At 43.0% G+C, this 21,149-nt stretch overlaps 1 protein-coding gene across 1 annotated transcript in view; it reads left to right on the forward strand.

The window, feature by feature from the left end:
* Positions 1-21,149, forward strand: part of LOC138577245 (fibrillin-2-like) — a 454,244-nt gene that overhangs the window by 417,052 nt on the left and 16,043 nt on the right. The window contains exons 57-63 of the mRNA XM_069649613.1: positions 4,151-4,357; positions 4,615-4,740; positions 6,478-6,600; positions 7,306-7,422; positions 12,237-12,365; positions 14,683-14,802; positions 16,535-16,769. Coding sequence (XP_069505714.1) covers positions 4,151-4,357; positions 4,615-4,740; positions 6,478-6,600; positions 7,306-7,422; positions 12,237-12,365; positions 14,683-14,802; positions 16,535-16,769 — 1,057 coding nt within the window. The remainder of the gene's footprint in view (positions 1-4,150; positions 4,358-4,614; positions 4,741-6,477; positions 6,601-7,305; positions 7,423-12,236; positions 12,366-14,682; positions 14,803-16,534; positions 16,770-21,149) is intronic.

Raw genomic sequence — 21,149 nt, forward strand, 5'->3', positions numbered from 1 at the left:
TGCAGATTTGGATATCATCAACAAGTCCTGTCTTTTCATTTCCCGGACTTTAATATACGATCTTTCAATAACTTTTTTGGGGTACCTTTGATGTAGAAAATGTTGAGCTGTGGCTTGGCATGCTGTGTCAAAATCTACAATATTACTGCAGTTTCTTCTTATGCAAATGAATTTGCCATAAGGAATGGACCATAAAAGGCTCTTGGGATGGGCACTATTCGCGTGTAACGGCACATTTGCACCTTTGATTTTTCTATGAAGTTCACATCCCAATTTTTGGTTGACAATTCTGATTTTTACGTCAAGAAACACAATATCATGCGCACTATGTTGTTCTGTGAATTGTAAATTCAGTTTGTTGATGTTCAGGAATTTTACAAATTCTTGCCATGATTGAGCGGTACCATTCCAAATAATAAAAAGGTTGTCGATATAACGTAGCCATAGTATTATTTTATCAGTGAAAATGTCATTTTCTTCTCTCCATACAATTGATTTTTCCCAGTTGCCAATCATGAGATTCGCATACAATGGTGCAAATGTTGCTCCCATGGCGGTGCCCTGGGTTTGACGAAATAGCTTATTGTTAAAAAGAAAGAAATTATTCTCTAAACAGAGTCTAAGCATTTCTAGGATCATTGTAGTGTGTTCAAGATAGTTGAGAGACCTAGTTTTCAGAAAAACATCACAAGCCCTTATGCCATCCTCATGTTGTATTGACGTGTAAAGAGACACGACATCCTTGGTAGCCAACAAGTATGTTGGTTCCCAGGGTAACTCGTCAATTTTACATAAAAAATCTGTGGTGTCTCTTACATATGAAGGTAGCGTCGAGACAAAAGTGCAGAGGACTTTGTCCACAAATCTGGACATATTTTCAAAGAGTGAACCACATAGTGTCACTATAGGTCTCCCTGGAGGTCTAGTGGGGTTCTTATGGACTTTGGGGAGGAAGTATAGATAACTGAGTGTTTGGTAAAAAGACATTTCACCATTTCCTCCTCTAAGATTCCCATATTTTGCCATTTAGTTAGACAATCCCCAACTTTATTTTCCATTTCTAGGATGGGATTTTTTGCAAGTCTCTCATAGCATTTCAGATCATTGAGCTGCCTGTACGCTTCTTTTACATAATCTTCTATATGTATATATATATATATATATATATATATATATATAGCCATACAACAGATATAGTAGGATAACATATTTTAATTAGTATACATATTAGTATCAAAAAATATTAAAAACATTTTTTCAAAATAAAAAACCATTTGCAAAAAAGATTTTATTTTGGTTGCGTTTTGAAGGAGAGAAAAAGCAGTATGAATATACAGAAAAACACTGTTCATTCAGGCCAGTACTAACCCAGGTGACTGTTTGAATCCATGTATAAATTACTATTAAACATGGGGTGTTGGGTGTCGAAGCAAAATACTGGAAAGGAGTGACTCTTGGTGTCTGTGTGTCTTCGAAACCTGTCTTCAGGATGCTTTTTCCAATTGGTGACAAGGCAAATACGTCTTCAATGACAGGGCCCTGTGCATCAAACATTAAAACCTTCTTTTTAATTTCACTGAGTGTAGGGAGTAGTTTTCTACAAAAATTATTTAAGCTCATCGGTAGTATGGTAACATTGGAATGGTTCCATTGCTGTGTCTTATTTCAAAAAGGAGTGAAAGGGAGAGTGAAAGAAGATTGAGTGAGCAGAAAGTGGGGCATAGTAGTAGTGTGGAGAGGAGAGAATAGTGTGGAGAAGGAAGAGAAGAGGGTGTGGTGTAGTAAAGGTTTAGAGAGGGGAGTAGTAGAGAGGGGAGTGAGTAGTGACATCGGAAGGTTGAGGTAGATGGTAGAAAGGAGAGAGAAACATTTTAGGTGCAGTGGAGGAGGAAGAAGCTGGAAGAAAGCGAGAAGGCTGGCAGGTTTGGATGGAGGAGAGTAGTGGGAGGAGAGTAGAAGGTCAGCGACAGACAGGGAAGGATCCCTCAGTCATGGGAGGAAGAAGGCAGAATGGGTCTTGAGTATCTGAAGGGCACAACCCTACAAACCTTTTAGAACTAACATCATTGACAGTGTAGGGCCAGCCTAGGATGTCCCGGCAGAAACTTAAATAGATAAGGTCAAAAGATTGTAGACACTAACCTGGTGACTAAGAGTGCCTGGGTAGGGAGGGAACCACTTCATCTATATGAGAGAGGGAGGGAGTTGGCATTCTGTAGGCCATCTATAACATTGGGTTGTTACATTTTTTTCTTCTGTGTTTGGGGCCTGCATGCTGTTTTATTAAAACACTGCTATTTCCCTTTTACTCTTATGTGTGCAATGCCACCTCCTGTCCTGACATTTTGGGGAGTGGAACAGGAGTCTGAACATCCTGTCTGGGGTGGCCCTGGATGACTTGAATAGTTAGGTGCCCCGTCCCAAAACAGGAAACCCAATGAATGTAAACTTTGAGAAATGTGCACTGACTCGGGTACTCTGACTGCTTTAAGCCCATTGTCCCCTATGGAGGAACTGTGAGTAACATTGCAAATTATCAAAGAACTGTTTTACTTACCCTGAACATTGAAGAACTTGGGCCTCATTGGGTGTTTGGTGGTAAATCTGTGGTAACCGCTGGTGGCATGGCAGTGTAAATCCCCATTTTTGGAGTCCCTAGGGCCCATGGGGATTTTTGGCAGAGTCACATTGAGTGGTAATCCGGCATTGTAAATCCACAGATTTCCGGCCTTACAGAGGAGGATTTGCCGCTAGCATGATGCTTGTGGTAAATCCTCTCATTAAAAAAACCTCAGAATTCGGTAGTGCTTGAAAAATGCCTTAATGTCGTTACTGCCAACACTTATACTGAGGGCCATTGTTTGTAAGTATCGGATTGGAGCAATAAAGCCTAGTTCTGAATGCTGATGTGCTTTATCATCCTATAAAGCTCCTGTGAATCAGGACCTTAACATTTACATTCTTTTACTTAATATCCGTGCTTTTGTATTCGCCTGTGTGCATATTCTTGTCAGTCTCTTGTTCGTGTTAATTAAACGGTGTAATAGCAAATGGCATACCGCCTAAGACCAACACATGTGCCATAGTATCAAACATGGCACTGATCAATGGCAAAGTGACGTATACATGAAGATGTGCATTGTGTCAATTTCCAATCAACCTCAGGTGTCTACCACCCAACTCGGCCTTACCATGCAGTTGGTCAGGCATTTCCTGTGCCAATTCCCTCATTTATTTTGACGAATTGGCTCCCGTTGAAAGATAATTCTTTCTGTTATTGTAAAACTATATGAACTGTACTTTTAAAATTAATCAAGTGACTAGCAATGACTGTAACTATTGAGGGCTTTTTTCGTGACAGGGGTTATTTCTTTAAACCAGTGATTAGAACCTACAGAAACACCTGGATTTTAGTATGTTTTATTCAGGGTGTATAGTATGCTGTGCCTGCTTTGCACAGTATGTCGGAAATCCAACCGTTTCTCTGATCCCTTGTGGTAAAATGTGGCCCATGAAAACCACCCAACAACACAAGCACAACCAAATTGTTAATTCCCTGTCCCCTCACCTGAATTGCACTCTGCGTACTTATAAGCACAAACATGATTTTTATGTGACAGAGGTTTCAAGCTTAGGAAAATGTAACTAATAAACTATAATAGATCACAATACATGTTTTATTCACCTTAAAGTGACATGAGGTGATTGTTTTCTCACCCCTCCATAATGTACCTGTTTTCAGCGATCCCATAGTGGGATGACGAAAACCTGAAATGCGTCATGCAGACCTATACATTTTATAAGCCCACGCGTCAGAATAAGCTTAGCCTTTGATGTGTCACTGCATTGACGCATTATTTTGGCATGTCGGGGTATATTTAGCATATGTACCCTGAACCTATCAACACAAAAAAAATCACCAAATTGTAATGGTTTGGTATCGCTACATAAATATTTACCAGGTTGCTTTACAAAATCGAGAGTACCAAGTGTTGATGTACACGTTGTTCCATCTTGAACATCACCACATATCCAAAAACGAACAGACACCATGTGCATTTGCTTATACCGGGTGGATCTCAAAACCGGTTTGTAACTTCATGAAGCCTATGAATTTTCGTATAACTTCTGCCATGTTTCCTTGCTCCAGACACGCGCCAGGGATACTGTTACATCGAGGTTCTGCAGACCATGTGCCAATTGTCTTCCACCAGCCGCAACCTAGTCACTAAGTCCGAGTGCTGCTGCAACAGTGGGCGTGGATGGGGCAACCTCTGCGAGCTCTGTCCCCTCCCTGGAACCGTTGTCTACAAGAAGATGTGCCCACACGGACCAGGCTACTCCACGGATGGACGAGGTAAGAATGGGCCACTGTGTGAAGACGGCTCAGAGCAATTCACTTGATGCACATTAAGAAGCTAGTACTGCATTTGGGTGTAAGTGAGCGAGGTGGAGCATGAGCGAGTGAGCGGCTCATTGGGTGAGTGACTGGGCGATTCACTAAATGCGTGGCCAAACATCTGCATAAGAAAATGACTTTTGGAAATGACATCTGCCTAAACTGCCCAAGGCTGTGATGGACAATGATTGATTGAGATTATCCATCTGTTTCAGACATCGATGAATGTAAAGTGCTGCCCAACCTCTGCAAGAACGGCCAGTGTATCAATAGCATTGGCTCCTTCCGCTGCCACTGCAAACTGGGCTACACCACTGACATCACTGGGACCTCATGCGTTGGTAAGATGTTCATTGCAAGCAAAAGGGAATTGACACTTGTAGGTCTTGGAGTGTTCCTTAATCAACTGCCTACTCTTATAAAATCCAAAGTGGACATCACAAAGCACTTGAGGCCTTGACCACTGACTTCGCTGAGCCTTCCAAATACTGATGGTCTAGAGAGCAGCTTGCATTAAGCATGAAGTTTGCTTTCAATACCAAACATGTCTTTTCCCAAGCTAGATCATCCAATCTCAATCTATGGGAACCTATTTTATGACCCAACTATGTGACAAGGAGGTGAATAGGTGCCTTCATGAGGTCCCATTATCGGGTCTGGCCTCATTTATCTATAGAACTATAAGGCACCTCTTTGCAGAGAGATAGTGGTCTAGGTGTGATCACCCCTCCCAGACAGTTTGTCGTGTCTCTGGTCCCCAAGGTTTATGGTCTTTCCGTCGATGGAAATGCATTGAAATGCAAATCCATCAATGGAAATCCATCGAATACCATTGCATCGAAATGCTATCTTTTACATGTAAAAGTGCATTTCCATTGAACCAGTTTACATGTATAAAAGATAGCATTTCGATGCATTTTTTTGTATCATTAAAACGTTACATGGAGATGTCCAATGCTGAAATTTCGGATCTGGCCAGCTCCTTCTAACGTTTTAAAGTTTATTGTATATTGGGGGGTTCCCCACAGCCCCCCAAACCCCACGCACAACCCTCAACCCTAACCCTAATCTAACCCTTGATCTAACCCTAGCCCCAACCCTAACCCATAACCCCAACCCTAACCCTAATCTAACCCTTAATCTAACCCTAAATCTAACCCTTGTCCCTAATCTAACCCTACCCCTAACCCTAACTATCCATCGAAATTAACCATTGAAAATTATTCAATGAATATGCTTTTCGATGGAAAGGCAATTCAATGAATAATTTTCGATGGAAAGGTATTCAATGAATACGTTTTAGATGGAAAGACCAGATGCCGTCCCCAAACACCCCTCTTTATTGTGCCTCACATGCCTCATTGATATTCATGCTATCCGCTTTTTATTTTTAATATACACTTCTGTATATGGCCATACTATTGTATCTGCACATTTTATAGCAAGTTCATTACCTCTAGTTTTAGTGCGGACAGATAATCCAAATAATATTGTAAAAACAATTGGCACTGTTCTCGTAACATATGAGATTTCAGAAAGGAGTAGTGTCATCAAGGGCATGCAATTGTACTCCATTATTAGGCTACCACTTCAAGCATATATACAAAAATAATATCGCTCCTAAAATTGAGCATGATGAGCTCAATTGCCAAATTCTCAGAGAGCAAAGGTGCTGCATTCAGAATCAGACAAACTTAATGGAAAATTGGGACATTCTGCCTCTGGCTCCATTTATTAATATTTCGTGTTCGATCATACATCATGGTTACCAATACATGCTCCTACATTTGCATCGGTCCTGTCCAACATATAGCGGTTATGTGATTTTTCATAGCTGTATAAAAAAGTCAATTAATAATCAGTAGTGCACTTTTGCAGCTGAGATGTAACATTTTAGATGGAAAGCCTGGCCAAATTGTACAAAACAAGCTGGAAATATGCCCGTACAATTTCCTCGCTTAATTAATGAATTACGTGTAGAAAAGGTACACGCATCCCCAGAATCCTCTACTCACAAATGTTTACTATATGTGACTTCATCAAAGCACCCATTTGCTCCCTGTGTATCTTTCCTGCAGATATGGATGAGTGTGCACAGTCTCCTAAGCCGTGTAACTTCATCTGCAAGAATACTGAAGGAAGCTACCAGTGTTCCTGTCCGCGAGGATATGTCCTCCAGGAAGATGGCAAGACCTGCAAAGGTAAGGACTAGCCTTTCTCTCATAGCAAGAGCTGTCTCAAATCAGAATGCTATCATCACCAATCCAGCGCCTGTATACAGTCATACACCATTAACGTAGACAGTGGGCCTGAAGAAGCAAAGAATCAGTGCAGAAACATGATGGTAATGAGCCACTTATACATTGGTACACATAGATTTCTATGATCCAGACCCTGTGACCAAATGTAATTGATGGGCACTGAGCTTTCATAAAATATAACCTTGATCAAGGCATATCATTTTGTCTAATTTAACATTTCGCCTATTGTATTATTTTCTGGCCCACTCTCATCAAACTTTGTCCGTCTTTTAGGAGCATAGCATGATCCTGTCTGGAGATCTCCTTGTTTCTTCATGGGCATCTGGAAAAATATGAAAAAAGGGGAACGGAATTCCTGGCAATTAATGGCCATATACCCTGCACCTTATCAAGGTGCAGGCAATATCTTACTTCAATGCCAGTATACAAGTTAGAAAGGGCACACATTAAAGGTTAATATATGGGTATTTGTTGATTGTTTTCACTCCTTTATATTCTGTTGCTTTAATTATGGACTTTCACAAGCAAATAGTGCACTGCAAATCCTGGGCCTCAGACCAATGTAAATGTGAGAATGTCATTCCCTTTCCCAATGCCCTGGGTTTTAATGTTCTATGTTGATTAACTTAAACTCTTGTGCTTCAGATTTGGATGAATGTTCCACCAAGCAACATAATTGTCAGTTCCTGTGCATAAACACCATTGGGAGCTTCAACTGCAAGTGCCCCCCTGGATTCACGCAGCACCAGTCCTCATGTATAGGTAAGCAGAGTACCACCGTAATGCTGCGCGTTCTGGCGCCAAAAACCTGCAAGAGTTTATTTCACAATGCACAAGGATTCATTTGAATATGATGGGTGTGTTCTCTGTTAACCATTGGAAGCCTACGAGGACTCAACTAAGATGACATATGATAAAATATCAAAACCCCATTGTTCTTTTTTTCTCATGTCTCTCCACAACTTGGAATAACATTTTAGCATTCAAGAAAAATGAGAACACAAATTGTTGCAGAAATATATATTTTCTTAACTTTTAAGTGAAATAACCCACTGTTAGGTCGAATTTAATGTGTGTGCAATATTCTTCCCACTTGTGAGTTCCCCAGCACTTTTTGCTGTACTCTTGAGTCTTCTAACCAGTTATACTGAGTGGGACCCTTTTTCCACACTTTTTCAATCCTTCTGGCTGTATCTTTTTGGAGTAATGCTTTCCTACACCTTTTAAGGCATCTACAGTGTATTATTGCAGCACACAGCACGTTCTGTGCATTGTTGCTGAGAGCCCTTTGAGCTGCCTTTTTTATTTTCCTTGTGATAACTACTGTTTCCAAGGATAGGGGGTTCTTTGTATCCTACCTTACTATTATTGTGTGGAATCAACACAGCCCACATTATGTGGAGTGTTGAGGGGACACAATGTATCCTTATTTCCACATCTCCTGATGTTTTCTACCGAGTTTTGTGAATCTTATAGGCAGGCTGCTTTCACAGCTGCAGTAAGGGACTCATGGGCCACCTCTATACTTAAATGGTGCTTGTCTTCTTTTTTTGCCAACTCTTGATGATTTGTCCTTTCGTTAGCCTTCTTCTACTTAGGCGTGTGGGGGAGGTCTTGTTAGTTCTTTTGGTGGCAGGGCGTACCTCAAGGTGAGATCACACTGATGTGAGAATCGTACCTGGGATTTTCAGAAGGAGGCGATGTTTCTAGTACATAGATCCCATCACAGAAGGGAAATCCTGCTCAAGTTTTGTTCTTTGTCCTTAAATGTACCATATAAATGGAGCATGACCTGTGCTCTTGGGTGTGATGGCTCAGTGGATTCAAAAGGCTGAGCCTAAGTGCAAGAAGTATTCATTAATAGTTGGAGCTTGTCTGCCAACTGTGTCCTTGTGACTAAAAAAGTGAAGCCTTCTCAATGGAGTGTCCCACTTGGCCATGTAGCCTCTGATTTCCAATTCATGGAGACTTTTCTGATTGTTTATGACCATGTTGGACACTCTGTATTTTCAAAGGATCTGAAGTTGCATAAATGGAAAGATAGACACTGAAGTGAGAACATTATTCCTTATTACAAGTATGGTGGTATGGGAAAGAAATAACTAAAATGGTGGTAACCAAATGACTAGCCTTCGACAGTCCTACCACAGGTGTACTTTAGTAAAACTCCCTTTTTTTTAACTGGTTTTTAGGATACAGATGAAGGGAACTCAAATGATGAATTTAATAATTTTCTCCATTAGATTTTGTAGAATAACGTTTTACCAATGGTGTTTTTGTATTGGGTGTAATTAAGGATTTTTATTATTGATGTATGCAGGTTTCATATCATCTTATAGAAAATGGCTTAACTGTAGTGTTAAATGTTTTAATTAACCATAAAACACTTTAATACAAAAACAAAATAAGAAGAAGAAAACTCCCTAATAAGCACCATCTGGAATCTGAGAAAACCCATACAGTTGCTCATTGATATCCCGAGATCTCCATGGGGCCTGAAACTAATGAAAAGTTTGGAACCAGAGGATCCTATCTTTAACTATGAGCCATAGGCTAACATTCGACTATGGATAGCATCAGGACAACGATCATGTCCTTCCATTCAATTTCCTTTAGAAATAAATGTGGTTTAGGAGAAGCATGCCCTGACACTTGAATTAAGCCAGCAATGTAAACCTCAGACACTTTGCCTCTCGTTGAATTAATCATCCAGGGTCACACACCCAGAGCCTTTTCTGTTAACATCAACAGAGAATTGCATTGCGACTCAGGGTGAGCGAACTTTCCGTCCGTGTAGAGCGAAAAGTGCGGAATTCGCAATGGAATCCACTTCGGCCTGTTCTGCAAAATCAACATTACAGTACGGCCACCACTAAAAATTCGCCCTGTTTTGTGCGGTTTTCACGTGGAGCGTGGTGTTTCATTCCATGTAGGTTTTGTGTAGCGCAACAAGAAACTTTGCACAGGTCCTTTCACGCAGTGGCATGAGAAACTTCTTGTAACTCTTTTCGATCTGTGCTTGGTTCGCCCGACCGCACGAGAAACTTTGCATGGCTCTTTTCGATACACAGATGTGGCAGAACGGCGGATTGGGGAAAAGGGCATTAAAATAGTACAGATTTCGCCTCTGCATTAGCGGAACCGAATTTGACAATTTCACCCAGCCCTAATTGCGATTTTCACCTTCCAAATGCAGATAAACACTCTTGCTTACTTGCAGCAGTACATAGCATGTGTCCAGAAGTCCAGCCTTGTCTTTTGATAAAATTGGAGTTTTGTTTAAGTCCACTGCTACCACTGAGGTGGTTTTAAATCACTAGAGCACACACTCTGCTCTGACAATTCCATAACTATCAGGTGAAAGGGAAAGGATGGTCTAATGTGGACAAAGATATGTCTTGAATCCATCGTAAACTGTAGGTGGTCTTCCACAAGCCTCAGTGCAATGGGAAGATTTTTCCAGAGTATGGAAGCATCCACAGAGAATGATCCGTCTTCAGGTTTGCTTAATTTAGTTCTTGAAATTATAAGGAGCAAGGACGCGTGTACATTTCCCTATTGAAACCAATAGCTTGTTTTACTTTAGTTCTTCCTTCTGGAGTAGTGCACTTTGGTTGCTCAACCATACCTACCATAGGTGGGCTAAGGACACTTGGAAAGTACTGCAAGCTTGCTTGTGTCAGTGTGGTCACATTGGGGTTTAGACACAGACCTCAGGAGATCCTCATGACCCTGGGTAAGTAGGGAACTAAAGGGTGAGGGATGCAATGGGTATAGATGTTGTGGCTGGAGGAATGTGGATGGTGAATGCCATGTATCCCTTGGCCTTATTATCTTTTAAAAGCATTTGCCCATAGATTCAAGCCTTTTTCATAGTGGATAGGTATTGAATACTTCCTAATGGAAAGCAGCCTATAGAAGTAAGAAAACCATGGTTCATACAGTTCAGTAATGTGTCCTGTCTCATGAACGCCTTTTATACCAACCCTGCAATGATTATCGAAACAGTGAAATTTCATACAATTGAACACCATAAACTTCCATTTCATAATACACATTTCTTTTCAAGATTGCGTTTCTTTCAATTTGCTGACTTCAACATTCACAGAATTTATGGCAATTTCAAGTGAATGCAATCCATTCACTTGACAACATTTAGTATTACTGCTATATGTCAGCTCTCTTGGTTTGCATTGGTCAGATGTTAATGTACAAACCTACTTACCTATATTGACTTAAGGTTGCCACATTGATTTTAGGTGAAAACATGTTTATTGGATGCTGTGATCTCAGTTTATGGTTTACTTGGCAAGCACTAAGCCAGATTTTTCATAGAGTAAATGGGGGCCGAGGGTAGGAGGGGTAGGGTAGAGCACAGGGAGAAAAGAAATATAGAGGTTGTTGGAGGAGTGAATAAACTGGAAACAGTGAGACGAGATGGAAGGAATAGTAGGAAAGACATCAGGAAATAGGTTGCAAAGAATGAGAGAGAGGAGGTTGTCTCACATCTTCAGATGAAAGGTAATGAGAACAGCACGGAGGAGGCGTAGAGGTGCCAAAGATGGATAGAGGAAGACAGAGAGGTCATTCAGGAGAAAGGAAGAATTGATAAGGAGATTGGAAAGAAAGAGGGGAATGCATAGAGAGGAAGAGGACAGTGTGTGGCTGGAGGCGGTTGGGGAGAACATCATATTGGAAGATTGGATGAATGTCGAAGAGGAAGTAGAAAGAAGGCATTGAAAGACTAAGGGAATGATGCCCGAAGAGGGAGGGCGGGAGAAGGACAGATTGGAGGTTGGGAGAAATACCACAGAAGAGGTTGGAGGGGTTATTCAGCAGTCAGCTGGAGAAGCCAATATAAAGGAGGAGAGAGATGCAGATAAGAGAAGTTTGACACAGACAGATGGTAGGGAGGAACAGGAGGAATCTAACCTAATGCTTGGCATGGGTGAGCTGGGAATAGGTGGACATACGAACACAGTACAAAAGGACCAGGGGATTCGAAAGGAGAGGACAAGAGGTGCAGGAGTGGAGAACATCCCCTAGGCCCATAGGCATGATATCATTTTGACCCGTCAAGGCGAAAATTGAGGACAGGGCTTTGGGGAATAAGGACAAGATCCTGAAATAGCGAGGTGGCAATAAGGCTGAGGTTATGTCTTTGGATTGGTGCAAGTATCAGCATCCTGGTGGAAGTTCTGTGGTATTGCCTACTACTGCACTGCCCTAGTCTCTACTCTTGATCGGTCCTAGCATGCAGGCACAAATGGCTCGAGCCCCAGGAAAAGGTGACCCCGCGGATCCAAGGACAAGACGTAGAGGAGCAGACTACCCATCAGGGAGGTCAAGAAAGAAAAGTGGGTGGCACTTAAAAACCCAAAGACTCTGACTGATTTTTTAAATTGTCATGTACCCTGGAAAAGCCATTCTGTTAAAGATGTAAATTGCTTTTTTTCAGATTTGCCAAAACCTGTAAACAACCAAATAAACCTTTCTTCAATCATATGTCTTGAAGTCTGTCTTGTTCTGATGCTACTAGCTTTGTGACAGTATTTACAACCTTTTTTTTTATACAGATAATAATGAGTGCACCGCCCAGCCCAATCTATGTGGAGGCAAAGGCACCTGCCAGAACAGCCCCGGCAGCTATAACTGTGAATGCCAGAAAGGGTTCTCCCTGGATTCTGCTGGCACCAACTGTGAAGGTAATTCTCTACCACAGTAGATTGGCACATCTTCTGTTATGCTTAACTAACATGCTGTGTCTGTGTGTGTCAGTGTGCGTCCATGTGTGGTGTGTGTTAGAAATGTGCCTTTCAGTGTGAAAGCGTCTCACAATGTCAGAATTGAAAGATATACTATTTCGTGGTGTGTAATGCCAAAGTGGAGAGCTGTCTGCCAGCAAAGTGTGGGTTTGATTGCAAAATTGCCCTTCAATCTTTCTAGCTGATCTATTGGACTTGGTTTAGCGATAGTACATATCTAGAGTGCTGTAATTTGCGGTCTCACTGGTTGCAATGAAATGTTACAGGGCTTAGGTTTATTGAAATATATAGAAACTTAATCGTGACTCTCCAACATTAGCTGAAGTCTCAACAACCCAGAAGGAAACAGTCTGTCTCTATCAAGGCAGAGCTATTCATATTTAGTCTGTCTTGTTCTGTTTACTGCCCAAGAGGACTTAATACTTTCCCTATAGGGACTCCCCCCTCACCTATTTATTCAGTTTTTAACACACATTGTTAAGATGGATTTCTCGGCCTGGTGTGTAGGATTTAGGAGGCCACCCTAGTTATAGTGAACAGGGGAACTCTGAGAGGTTAGCCACACCCAATCAAGGTAAGTGTGACGAGTGGTCCATGCTTAGTCTCAGGTGAAAGTGAGTGGAGTCAGGGGTCCACAATGGGTCCACACAGCGAAGCACATAATAATTCAATTTAGACAGGTAAGTACAAAAATGCTGCATTTATTACAGGCCCAACAACACACTAGATAAATGAATCAATCAGGTAGTAATATCACACAATACCCAATTATCAAACATACATACAGTCACCTTAGGTTTTTAGGAATGCATACAAGAACTTAAAACAACTAAAAGAAGGTAGTTAGTGATGCAGTAGAATGAAACCAGTTCACAGGAACTATGCACTAACTTTGTAAGTCTTATGATTTATGGGGCCTTGTGCCCAGATGTCACAAAGCTTCTCCTGAGGAGAGGGTACATATGTTGGAAGAGTTATTGTGGTGGTGAAAATGTTCCAGAAGATATTTCACCAGTGTTTCAGGTCAGCAAAATGACTTTCCTATCTTTTAGATACATGCTTTTATATCAGATGATCAAAAAGCCATGGGATGGAATAACCAAAGTTTATTCTAAAGGGTATTCTAAGGAGAACAGGAAGAGATGAATGCATTGCAATTACATACCTCTCGACTTTGATTTTCCCAGTTGACTAGGTGTCAACTGGGGGTCACTGGTGGTAGGTGTTTCTGTCGTTGGATCTAGCAGGGGCCCAGGAGCTGCAGGTGTAAGGATTCCTCCAGTCGGTTTCAGGAGCAGAGTGCAGCCCTTTGCGAAGAAGAAATGCAAAAGGCACCAATGCAGACCTCTTCAGGACAATTCACCAGACTGGGGATAGAGAGTTCCAGCAATGGCTACCACGCGCGGGTGACAGCAGGCGTCTTCCAGTCGCGGTTGAAGAAGTTCCATAGCAGGATCCATTGATGCTGGCAAGATGAAACTAGGCACGAAGGGGACTTGTGGCACAAGCTGGTGACCACTGAAGTTCTGTCAAGAATTGCAGAACAGTGATGATTCTACTGAGGTAGCCCACCAGAGATCTGGACAGTCCACCCGATAGACCAGGGATACCTTCGAAGGGTAAGGACAGCTGGATCCTAGCGAATGCATCGAGACTTGTTGGTTCCACCAGTCCAAGGGTCAAGGCACCACACAGGGTCTTCGCAGATAGGGTAATCCAGCAGGACTTTGCCAGGCCAAACGCAGGAAGGGATGCTTCTTCGGGAGTCCCCCTGCCCATGTAACTCTACTATTACTACGGGCAGAGAGAGTCAGTGACAGTGTGTGCATAATGGGGTGTAATGTCTGCAATGTGGGATTCTCTTTGCTGCTTTCCTCTTGCTGGTTCAGGTACAAGTGTAGTCAATAAAATGGGTGCAGGTGTGCATGTTTGTCGATGTATAGAACATATATATAGAATGACTGCCCTACGCCCTTCTCAATGTTGCCTCTCAGTGGGCTGGAAGGAATTGTGAAGTGCTACACAGAGCGGTCCCCCCTCATTTTCCTAAAAGTGGCATTGCTGGTCTTTTTGATTGCACTGTTGCCTGAATGTTAATAATCCTTGAGGAAATACCCATGTTTCCAGCTCCCTACTCTCATAATCCAAACACTGAGAAAACAGTGGAATACACTGTAAGCAGCCTGACTGCTTGTTTTGCCTTCCACATAAGAAAAAGGCTAAAGCAGTGTCTATTTATTTTGTGTTTTCTTTGTAGATGTGGACGAGTGCGATGGGAATCACCGCTGCCAGCATGGCTGCCAGAATGTGCTAGGAGGCTATCGCTGTGGCTGCCCACAGGGCTACATGCAGCACTACCAATGGAATCAGTGTGTTGGTGAGTACACAATTCTGGCTTTTCTGGTTAAAGAGGGAATAAACACATCTTGTGTAATTCAAAGCATAAGCATTCCTAAATTCCTTACTTTAAGAATCAATAAAGTAACTGGAATCGAAGCCCGGTGGAGGCACTCTCTGTTTAAAGTTGTACCCATGCTCGTCTCCATTTTTTTTAAACGCCTCCTTTCATTGTTTTCACCTTTCATTTTAAACACCCCTTATTCCCGAACTCCAAGAGCCTGCAAGCATTTACAACACTCTGATTGCTTGACAACCCTGTGTAACAACCAGGCATCTATGTGTATTGCCCTACTTGCCTTCACATCGTAGAATTTGTTACACAAGCACCTTCTGGATAAAATGTGCCAGACTTGCCTGCATTTCACTGTTTCAGGCTTATGTGGTGCAGCCATTTACTATGCAGAATAGGCAGAAGGAGGGGCTTTGGAATGCTTATGGGCCCCTTCCCAGCGAGCTGGGACTTGTCAGGGAAAGCGGTCATTAGCACTCTACAGTTCACACTTGTCTGCCCCAGTCCAATAATAAAAGATAAGACATCAACAAAACAGACTTGGGGAATTACCTAGAGGCATGTGAAGTCCAGCTATGGCTTTTAGCATAGCTTGGCTCTGTTACTTCAAAGCCCTTATTAGTACCAACCTGCATTACGCACACACACAAAAACATTTGTTAGGATTTCAGGGAGGCAGACCTCTGTGTTTTACACATCAAAAAAACACCATTTTCCTCGTTTTTGGGGAAAAGGATGCGTACCACACAACAGTATAAGTGCCACCTCCAGGGATCGAAGGTTCATAAAAAGTCACACGTAATGGGGCTGTTATGATGCACCGAAGATGCTTAAGTCTGGAAAGAGAAGGACCCAGCATCAAATTCAGAAATATGTAAAATTCTATTTTACAATTATGTAGAGTAAGGATTCATTGAACAACTTTACATATGGCCTGCCATATAGGGAACAAATAATACTTCAGGATTATTTGTTATGTTTGCATAAAATCATTGCTCAATATATGGCCTGATTCATAAATATTGTACTAGAGCAAATCATGAAATAACCTGTATGCTTCTCAGATATGCACCTGTCACCCGTACTTGATTAGCACAATCTAAAGTGGATGGAGATACCTAGACGACGCAGCATCTTTGGGATGCCAACGTGTAAATGCCATTCACAATGATTTGCTCAGAGGCATCTCAGAGATTCTGCAGGCATCTCCAGATTTGACCCACTTTTAGGCTGTGTGAATCAGTTACCAGGTAATGTATGCAAATCTGAGATGCTCACTGGCATTTGAAGATATGTTCACTGCAGATATTTGTAAGTCTAGCACACAGGATTCAAACCGGGGATCTGCCACACACTAATAGACAGAAACACATGCATTGGGGTGTGGAACGGGGGTAATGCAGCACCATTCAATGTATGTCTTTCAGTGCATCTGAATAAATAACAGATGATGTAACAAAATCTGTTCGGTCACCCTATATTCTGGTGAGAAGTTCAGCAGGGATTTGTTGTACTGATTTAAAGAAGGGATTAAATGTTTGATTATCAGTGATATTTCTGACCATTATCTTGTGTAAACATGGCAAACTGGTCATTCTCACATACTGAGATGTTGGCTACTTAAAAACAATTTAAACAAACTTCTGTGATCTTAACTCTAAGTTTTTCCCTGACTCCATCCTGTTCTTTTGTTCTCCAGATGAAAATGAGTGTGCCAGTGGCTCATCGTGCGGCTCTGCCTCCTGCTACAACACTCTTGGTAGTTTCAAGTGTGTCTGTCCCTCTGGGTTTGATTTTGACCAGTCGTACAACGGGTGCCAGGATGTCGATGAGTGCTCGGGTGGAACAGGGAACTCGTGCAGCTATGGATGCTCCAACACTGATGGTGGCTACCTCTGTGGCTGCCCGGGAGGATACTTCAGAGCTGGGCAAGGGTAAGTAGTGTGTGGTATTTCTGTTCTGAGTTGGGAATATTGCTTTGATATTAGATGGTGAACTGTTAACACAGCAGAGGCGAAAGCTCTCTTTCACTCAACTAAAGGCTTGTGTTGCCTAAAATAAGAGTTGTTGGGGTGGTGCAGGCATCTTTAACTACATTTGTATTGACTTTAGGGAATGTTTGTATGGCCTCAATGCGCTTTGTGGTTGGAGCGCCCTCAGTGACCGCAGTCCATGTGCAGGAGGTTCTAAGAGTTTAAATTAAAGATTCTTGTGTGCATTTTTGCCGGTTTAGGACTTAGGTGGGCTTGCTAGGTGTTAGGCAAGATTTTCATAGTAATCACAAATCTTTCTGACCTGTGTCAACCCCAGAACGTTTTGATTTTACTGGTGGATTATTTTTCCTTATACCTCTATGAGTGGAAACCTTTTTCCACTCTCAGGGAATCTTTTACTCTTTTTATGGGTGTCATTTTTAAGACTCTGTATTATGTCTTAAATGTTATCCGTTTTGGCAATACGTGCCTATTGAGGCTGGTATGTCCTGGTGGGTCCCCTTTTAACTTTCTCAGGCTAAACCCTGTGAGAACTACAGTTAGCAAGGGTAGAAAGGATCTTTGGATCCCTTTTACCTTTTATTAAGTGTGTCCTGCACCCCCACCTTACGTGGAGTGTCAGGGTGATACTGAGTATCCCCTTTCTCATTTTAAATGTAACTTTTATGTTACAAGGACACACACTTAACTTTAATGGCTGGTGTCAGTGAACCTTTTTATGAATCTGGTGCACCTTTATCATGGGTTGTTTGCACAGCCCCGGTAAAGGCACCCAGAGATGCTCATTTTACCAAAATGGTCCCCGTCTTGTTGTTTCACCATTTTAGTGTTCCTTGTCCTTTCTTGTTCCTTCCCCTAACATTCAGGGTGGGAAATTCCTTTGTGTGATTTTTTACTTTGGCGGGAGTCCTGTGGACCCCCCGCAAAGGCTCCAGAGTGTCTGTGAAGGAAGGAAGTGAGGGAGGGTCCAAAACTCTGTAGCCCTTTTTCTTCTAGCCTGAGTGTGAGATTCCAGTTCAAACTGGGAGGCTGGCTGTCTGGAAAAGAATCCGAAATCTGGTGCATGCTGCCTTGACCCAGATAGAGGAGAGAGCGCAGCCCGGCACGGTGCTGCCCTCTGTGGACCTTGTAGGCACGGCGGTCCTGGATGCCCTGCGTGCTTCTCAGGATGCCTCCCTCTCTCTCTCTCTCTCTCTCTCTCTCTCCCTCCCTCTCTCTCCTCAGCCCGCCTGAGCTGCCGATTTGCACAACGCTGGTCCTGTCCACCTGTTCCCCAGTGCAGGGAGAAAGTGACAGTATTTTTGCCAGAATCGCCTCATCTACGCTCCCAAACCCCCTGCGGGCAGCTCATACAAAGTCCTACCCCGGGCCAAGGAAGTGATAATGCCTACAGACATAAAAACAAGACTGAACTTTCACTTATGAATCCCCCTTCTTTCTATATTAATAAACTCCCACGCTGAAATGGGTAGGGTTTTACAAGTGTATACAAAAAACACTAAAGGACCTCAGGCAAGACTTTTCCTACCTACCTCTAAAGCCAGTATCAGGATAATTACCTGTTGTCAAAACACCCTGCCCCTTATAATGGTGAAGTAGGGGAAATTCCTAAGCACAGGTAGGATAAATACACATATGGCCTCATTACAAGTTTGGCAGTAGCCTTGCCGGTAAAACCGGCAGGCTGCCGCCAAACTTGTGAATTTTTCCTGCACCCGCGAATGGGCAATTACCGGGTCATTACGGCCCCGCCGGACCCGGTATTTGCCCATTCGCACAGCTGGACAAAAATGCTTCCCATTCCCATTTGAAACCCATAGGTCAGACCTGGTGGGCGTGAAGGCAGTAGTTTGCCGGTCCAGTGACAACGGTACCGGCAAGCTTACCGGTACTGTTGTTACTGGGCCGGCAAATTTATAATGGTATACCGTTCTTTTGCCGCAGGATTTTTCATCGCAGGACATTTCATCGCCGTTTTTTTATCGAAAAAAAATCATCTTTTTTTTGGGGGGGGGGTTAAAAATTAAATAAATATTTGTGGGTGAAAGGGAATAATTTTTAAAAAAGGGGGGGTTATGGGGGCTATTAGTTATAAGACCTTTCTATGCCTACCTGGGTGCCTGCAGCCAGTGGACCCATGCTTCACCAGGGACTGAGGGTTCCACTGTGGAATTCTAGAGCAGAATGTCAAGATCCGGGCAGGGTTCCAGGCAGAGAGGCAGTTAGAGAGAAGAGGGCGCTGTGCCAGGTGCTGATGGAGGCTGGAGATCTATTTACCCATGTACTTCATGTGAGCTGTACCTGAATAAAGAGACGTAGTTGGACAACGTCTGGACCTTCACTGTATGAGTCCCTCTAGGTAAGTTCTCAAAGATTTTCTCACAGACAACAAGGATGCAAACACAATAGTTATTCTACCGTGATGGAGAAAAGTAAGGTACACTTTCCTCTTACATGACAGGTTCAGCAGAAGGTGCAGTCAACCAGACGGGACCTCCAAAAAGGGTTCCAGCCCAGGAACTGAGACCCAGCAGGCTAGTGACAGCTCATTGTAGAGGGAGCACAACACCCACTCCAATCAATGGAAGCCAGCAGTAGGGACATGGGGGAGAGGGGGCTGAACACCCCACTGCTGCCAGACTCAGGGCATCGATGAAGAAGACTCTCAGGATTACATAAGGGTCAATACCACATGACTTGGGGACAAGCACTTAGTGCTGAGTTTGGGTGTGCAATTTAGGTTTGGTGTGCTGCTGAGTGATTCGCTGGCAACCAAAAACATTGTGTGTGGCCTTGTGATGCGATTGGCGGCCTAGCTTTGAACAGACCCTGAATACATGCATTATCCGTCATATAAACCCTGTGCATTCTTTAGAGAATCTGTACCTAAACCCCTGGAAAAGTGCTTCTGAAGGTGGGCTGCTGCTGAGGATCCTACTGTGGATATACTGGCTGCTTCTTTCTTCCTAGTCCCCTGCACGTTCTGTGCTGTGGAAGCGCCTCCTGGACTTCCTGCCATCCTTCCTGGCCTTTGCTTAAGGTGGGCAGTCTTGCCAGCTGCTGCTCTGCCTCTGCTCTCTTTTCAGACGTCCTGGATCACCTGCTGCCATTGCCCCACTGTGGGACAGTTTCTTGCTCCCCTAATCTGTCCTGGGAACTTGCTTGTATTTCTCGTTGCTCCTCTCACTCTCTATGTAGATGCAGGTTCTTCTGCTTTCTGAGTTGGATAACTTGCCTTGCTTTTCTATAGGTTACCTTTTAAAAAGCAGTTATGCATAGGTGACTGGGTTGTTTTTGTGTTGAGTTGCCTTATTTGTGTTGCTTATTGCGTTTGGAGATTTACTGTTTCTTTTAAATAGCTTTGAATGTTTACTATTCCATTCAAATAGCTATCCCTTTGTGAAAAATAGTGACTCGGTTGCACCAATTTCTCAATTACCTTTCCCCATATAGACTACATCTGTAAAAAATATAGTGTGTGGACATTCTCTCATGGCATTCATGAGACTTCACCCGTTAACCACCCCACTCTGCCTCCTGAGGGTTTGGCCTGGGCTGCTCTGCCACTCTGCCATTTCAAGAGCCTGGTGAGTGTAAGGGAATCACTGGGCAGGAAGACACCAAAGACCCTGCCCACAGGGCTTAAGGAAACTCTCAGCAGGCAGCGCGTAGTGTAGCGGGGGCGCTGTGTTCAGCCCCTGGCAGAATGCCATGCCCGATGGCCGATGGGCATGCACGTATATTGATAAAGAATATACATAGACACCCAATTAATCCACCTTAACAGCGGCTTACATAATCTTAGGGTAAACCTTCTGTTACAAACACCTACAAAATGCACGAAAGAAACGTTAATATTCGCACGTTTTACATAGCAACACAACCATTGCCTGCCTCTGCTAGAGAACGCACATACACGCAGGTTGCAGGGCAGCAGCTCAGAAGACAACATAGTTGGCATTGTCTAACATGACGTGACATTTGACTTGCACACTCAAATCATCAAAGATATCAATATTGCACGAAAGAATACTAGTGACTAAGAGTTACACTTATGCAGGGGTCTGCAACCTTTGGCTCGCCAGATGTGTTTGGACTACCATTCCCATCCGGCCTGTACAGCATAGTCAATGTCAGGAGATCATGGGAGTTGTAGTCCGAAACATCTGGAGAGCCACAGGTTGCAGACCCCTGCTCTTACTCATAGTCAGCAACTTATCCACAGTCCCAATGTAGCTTTGATCAAACACTGACCCTCCACGGCGGCACAGGCAGTGAAAAATAGGGAGGGAACAGGGAGCTCAAGATGAGTGGAAAAGA

Source organism: Ambystoma mexicanum, chromosome 1p (genome assembly GCF_040938575.1).
Source record: "Ambystoma mexicanum isolate Mex_15411 chromosome 1p, UKY_AmexF1_1, whole genome shotgun sequence".
Lineage (NCBI taxonomy): Eukaryota > Metazoa > Chordata > Amphibia > Caudata > Ambystomatidae > Ambystoma > Ambystoma mexicanum.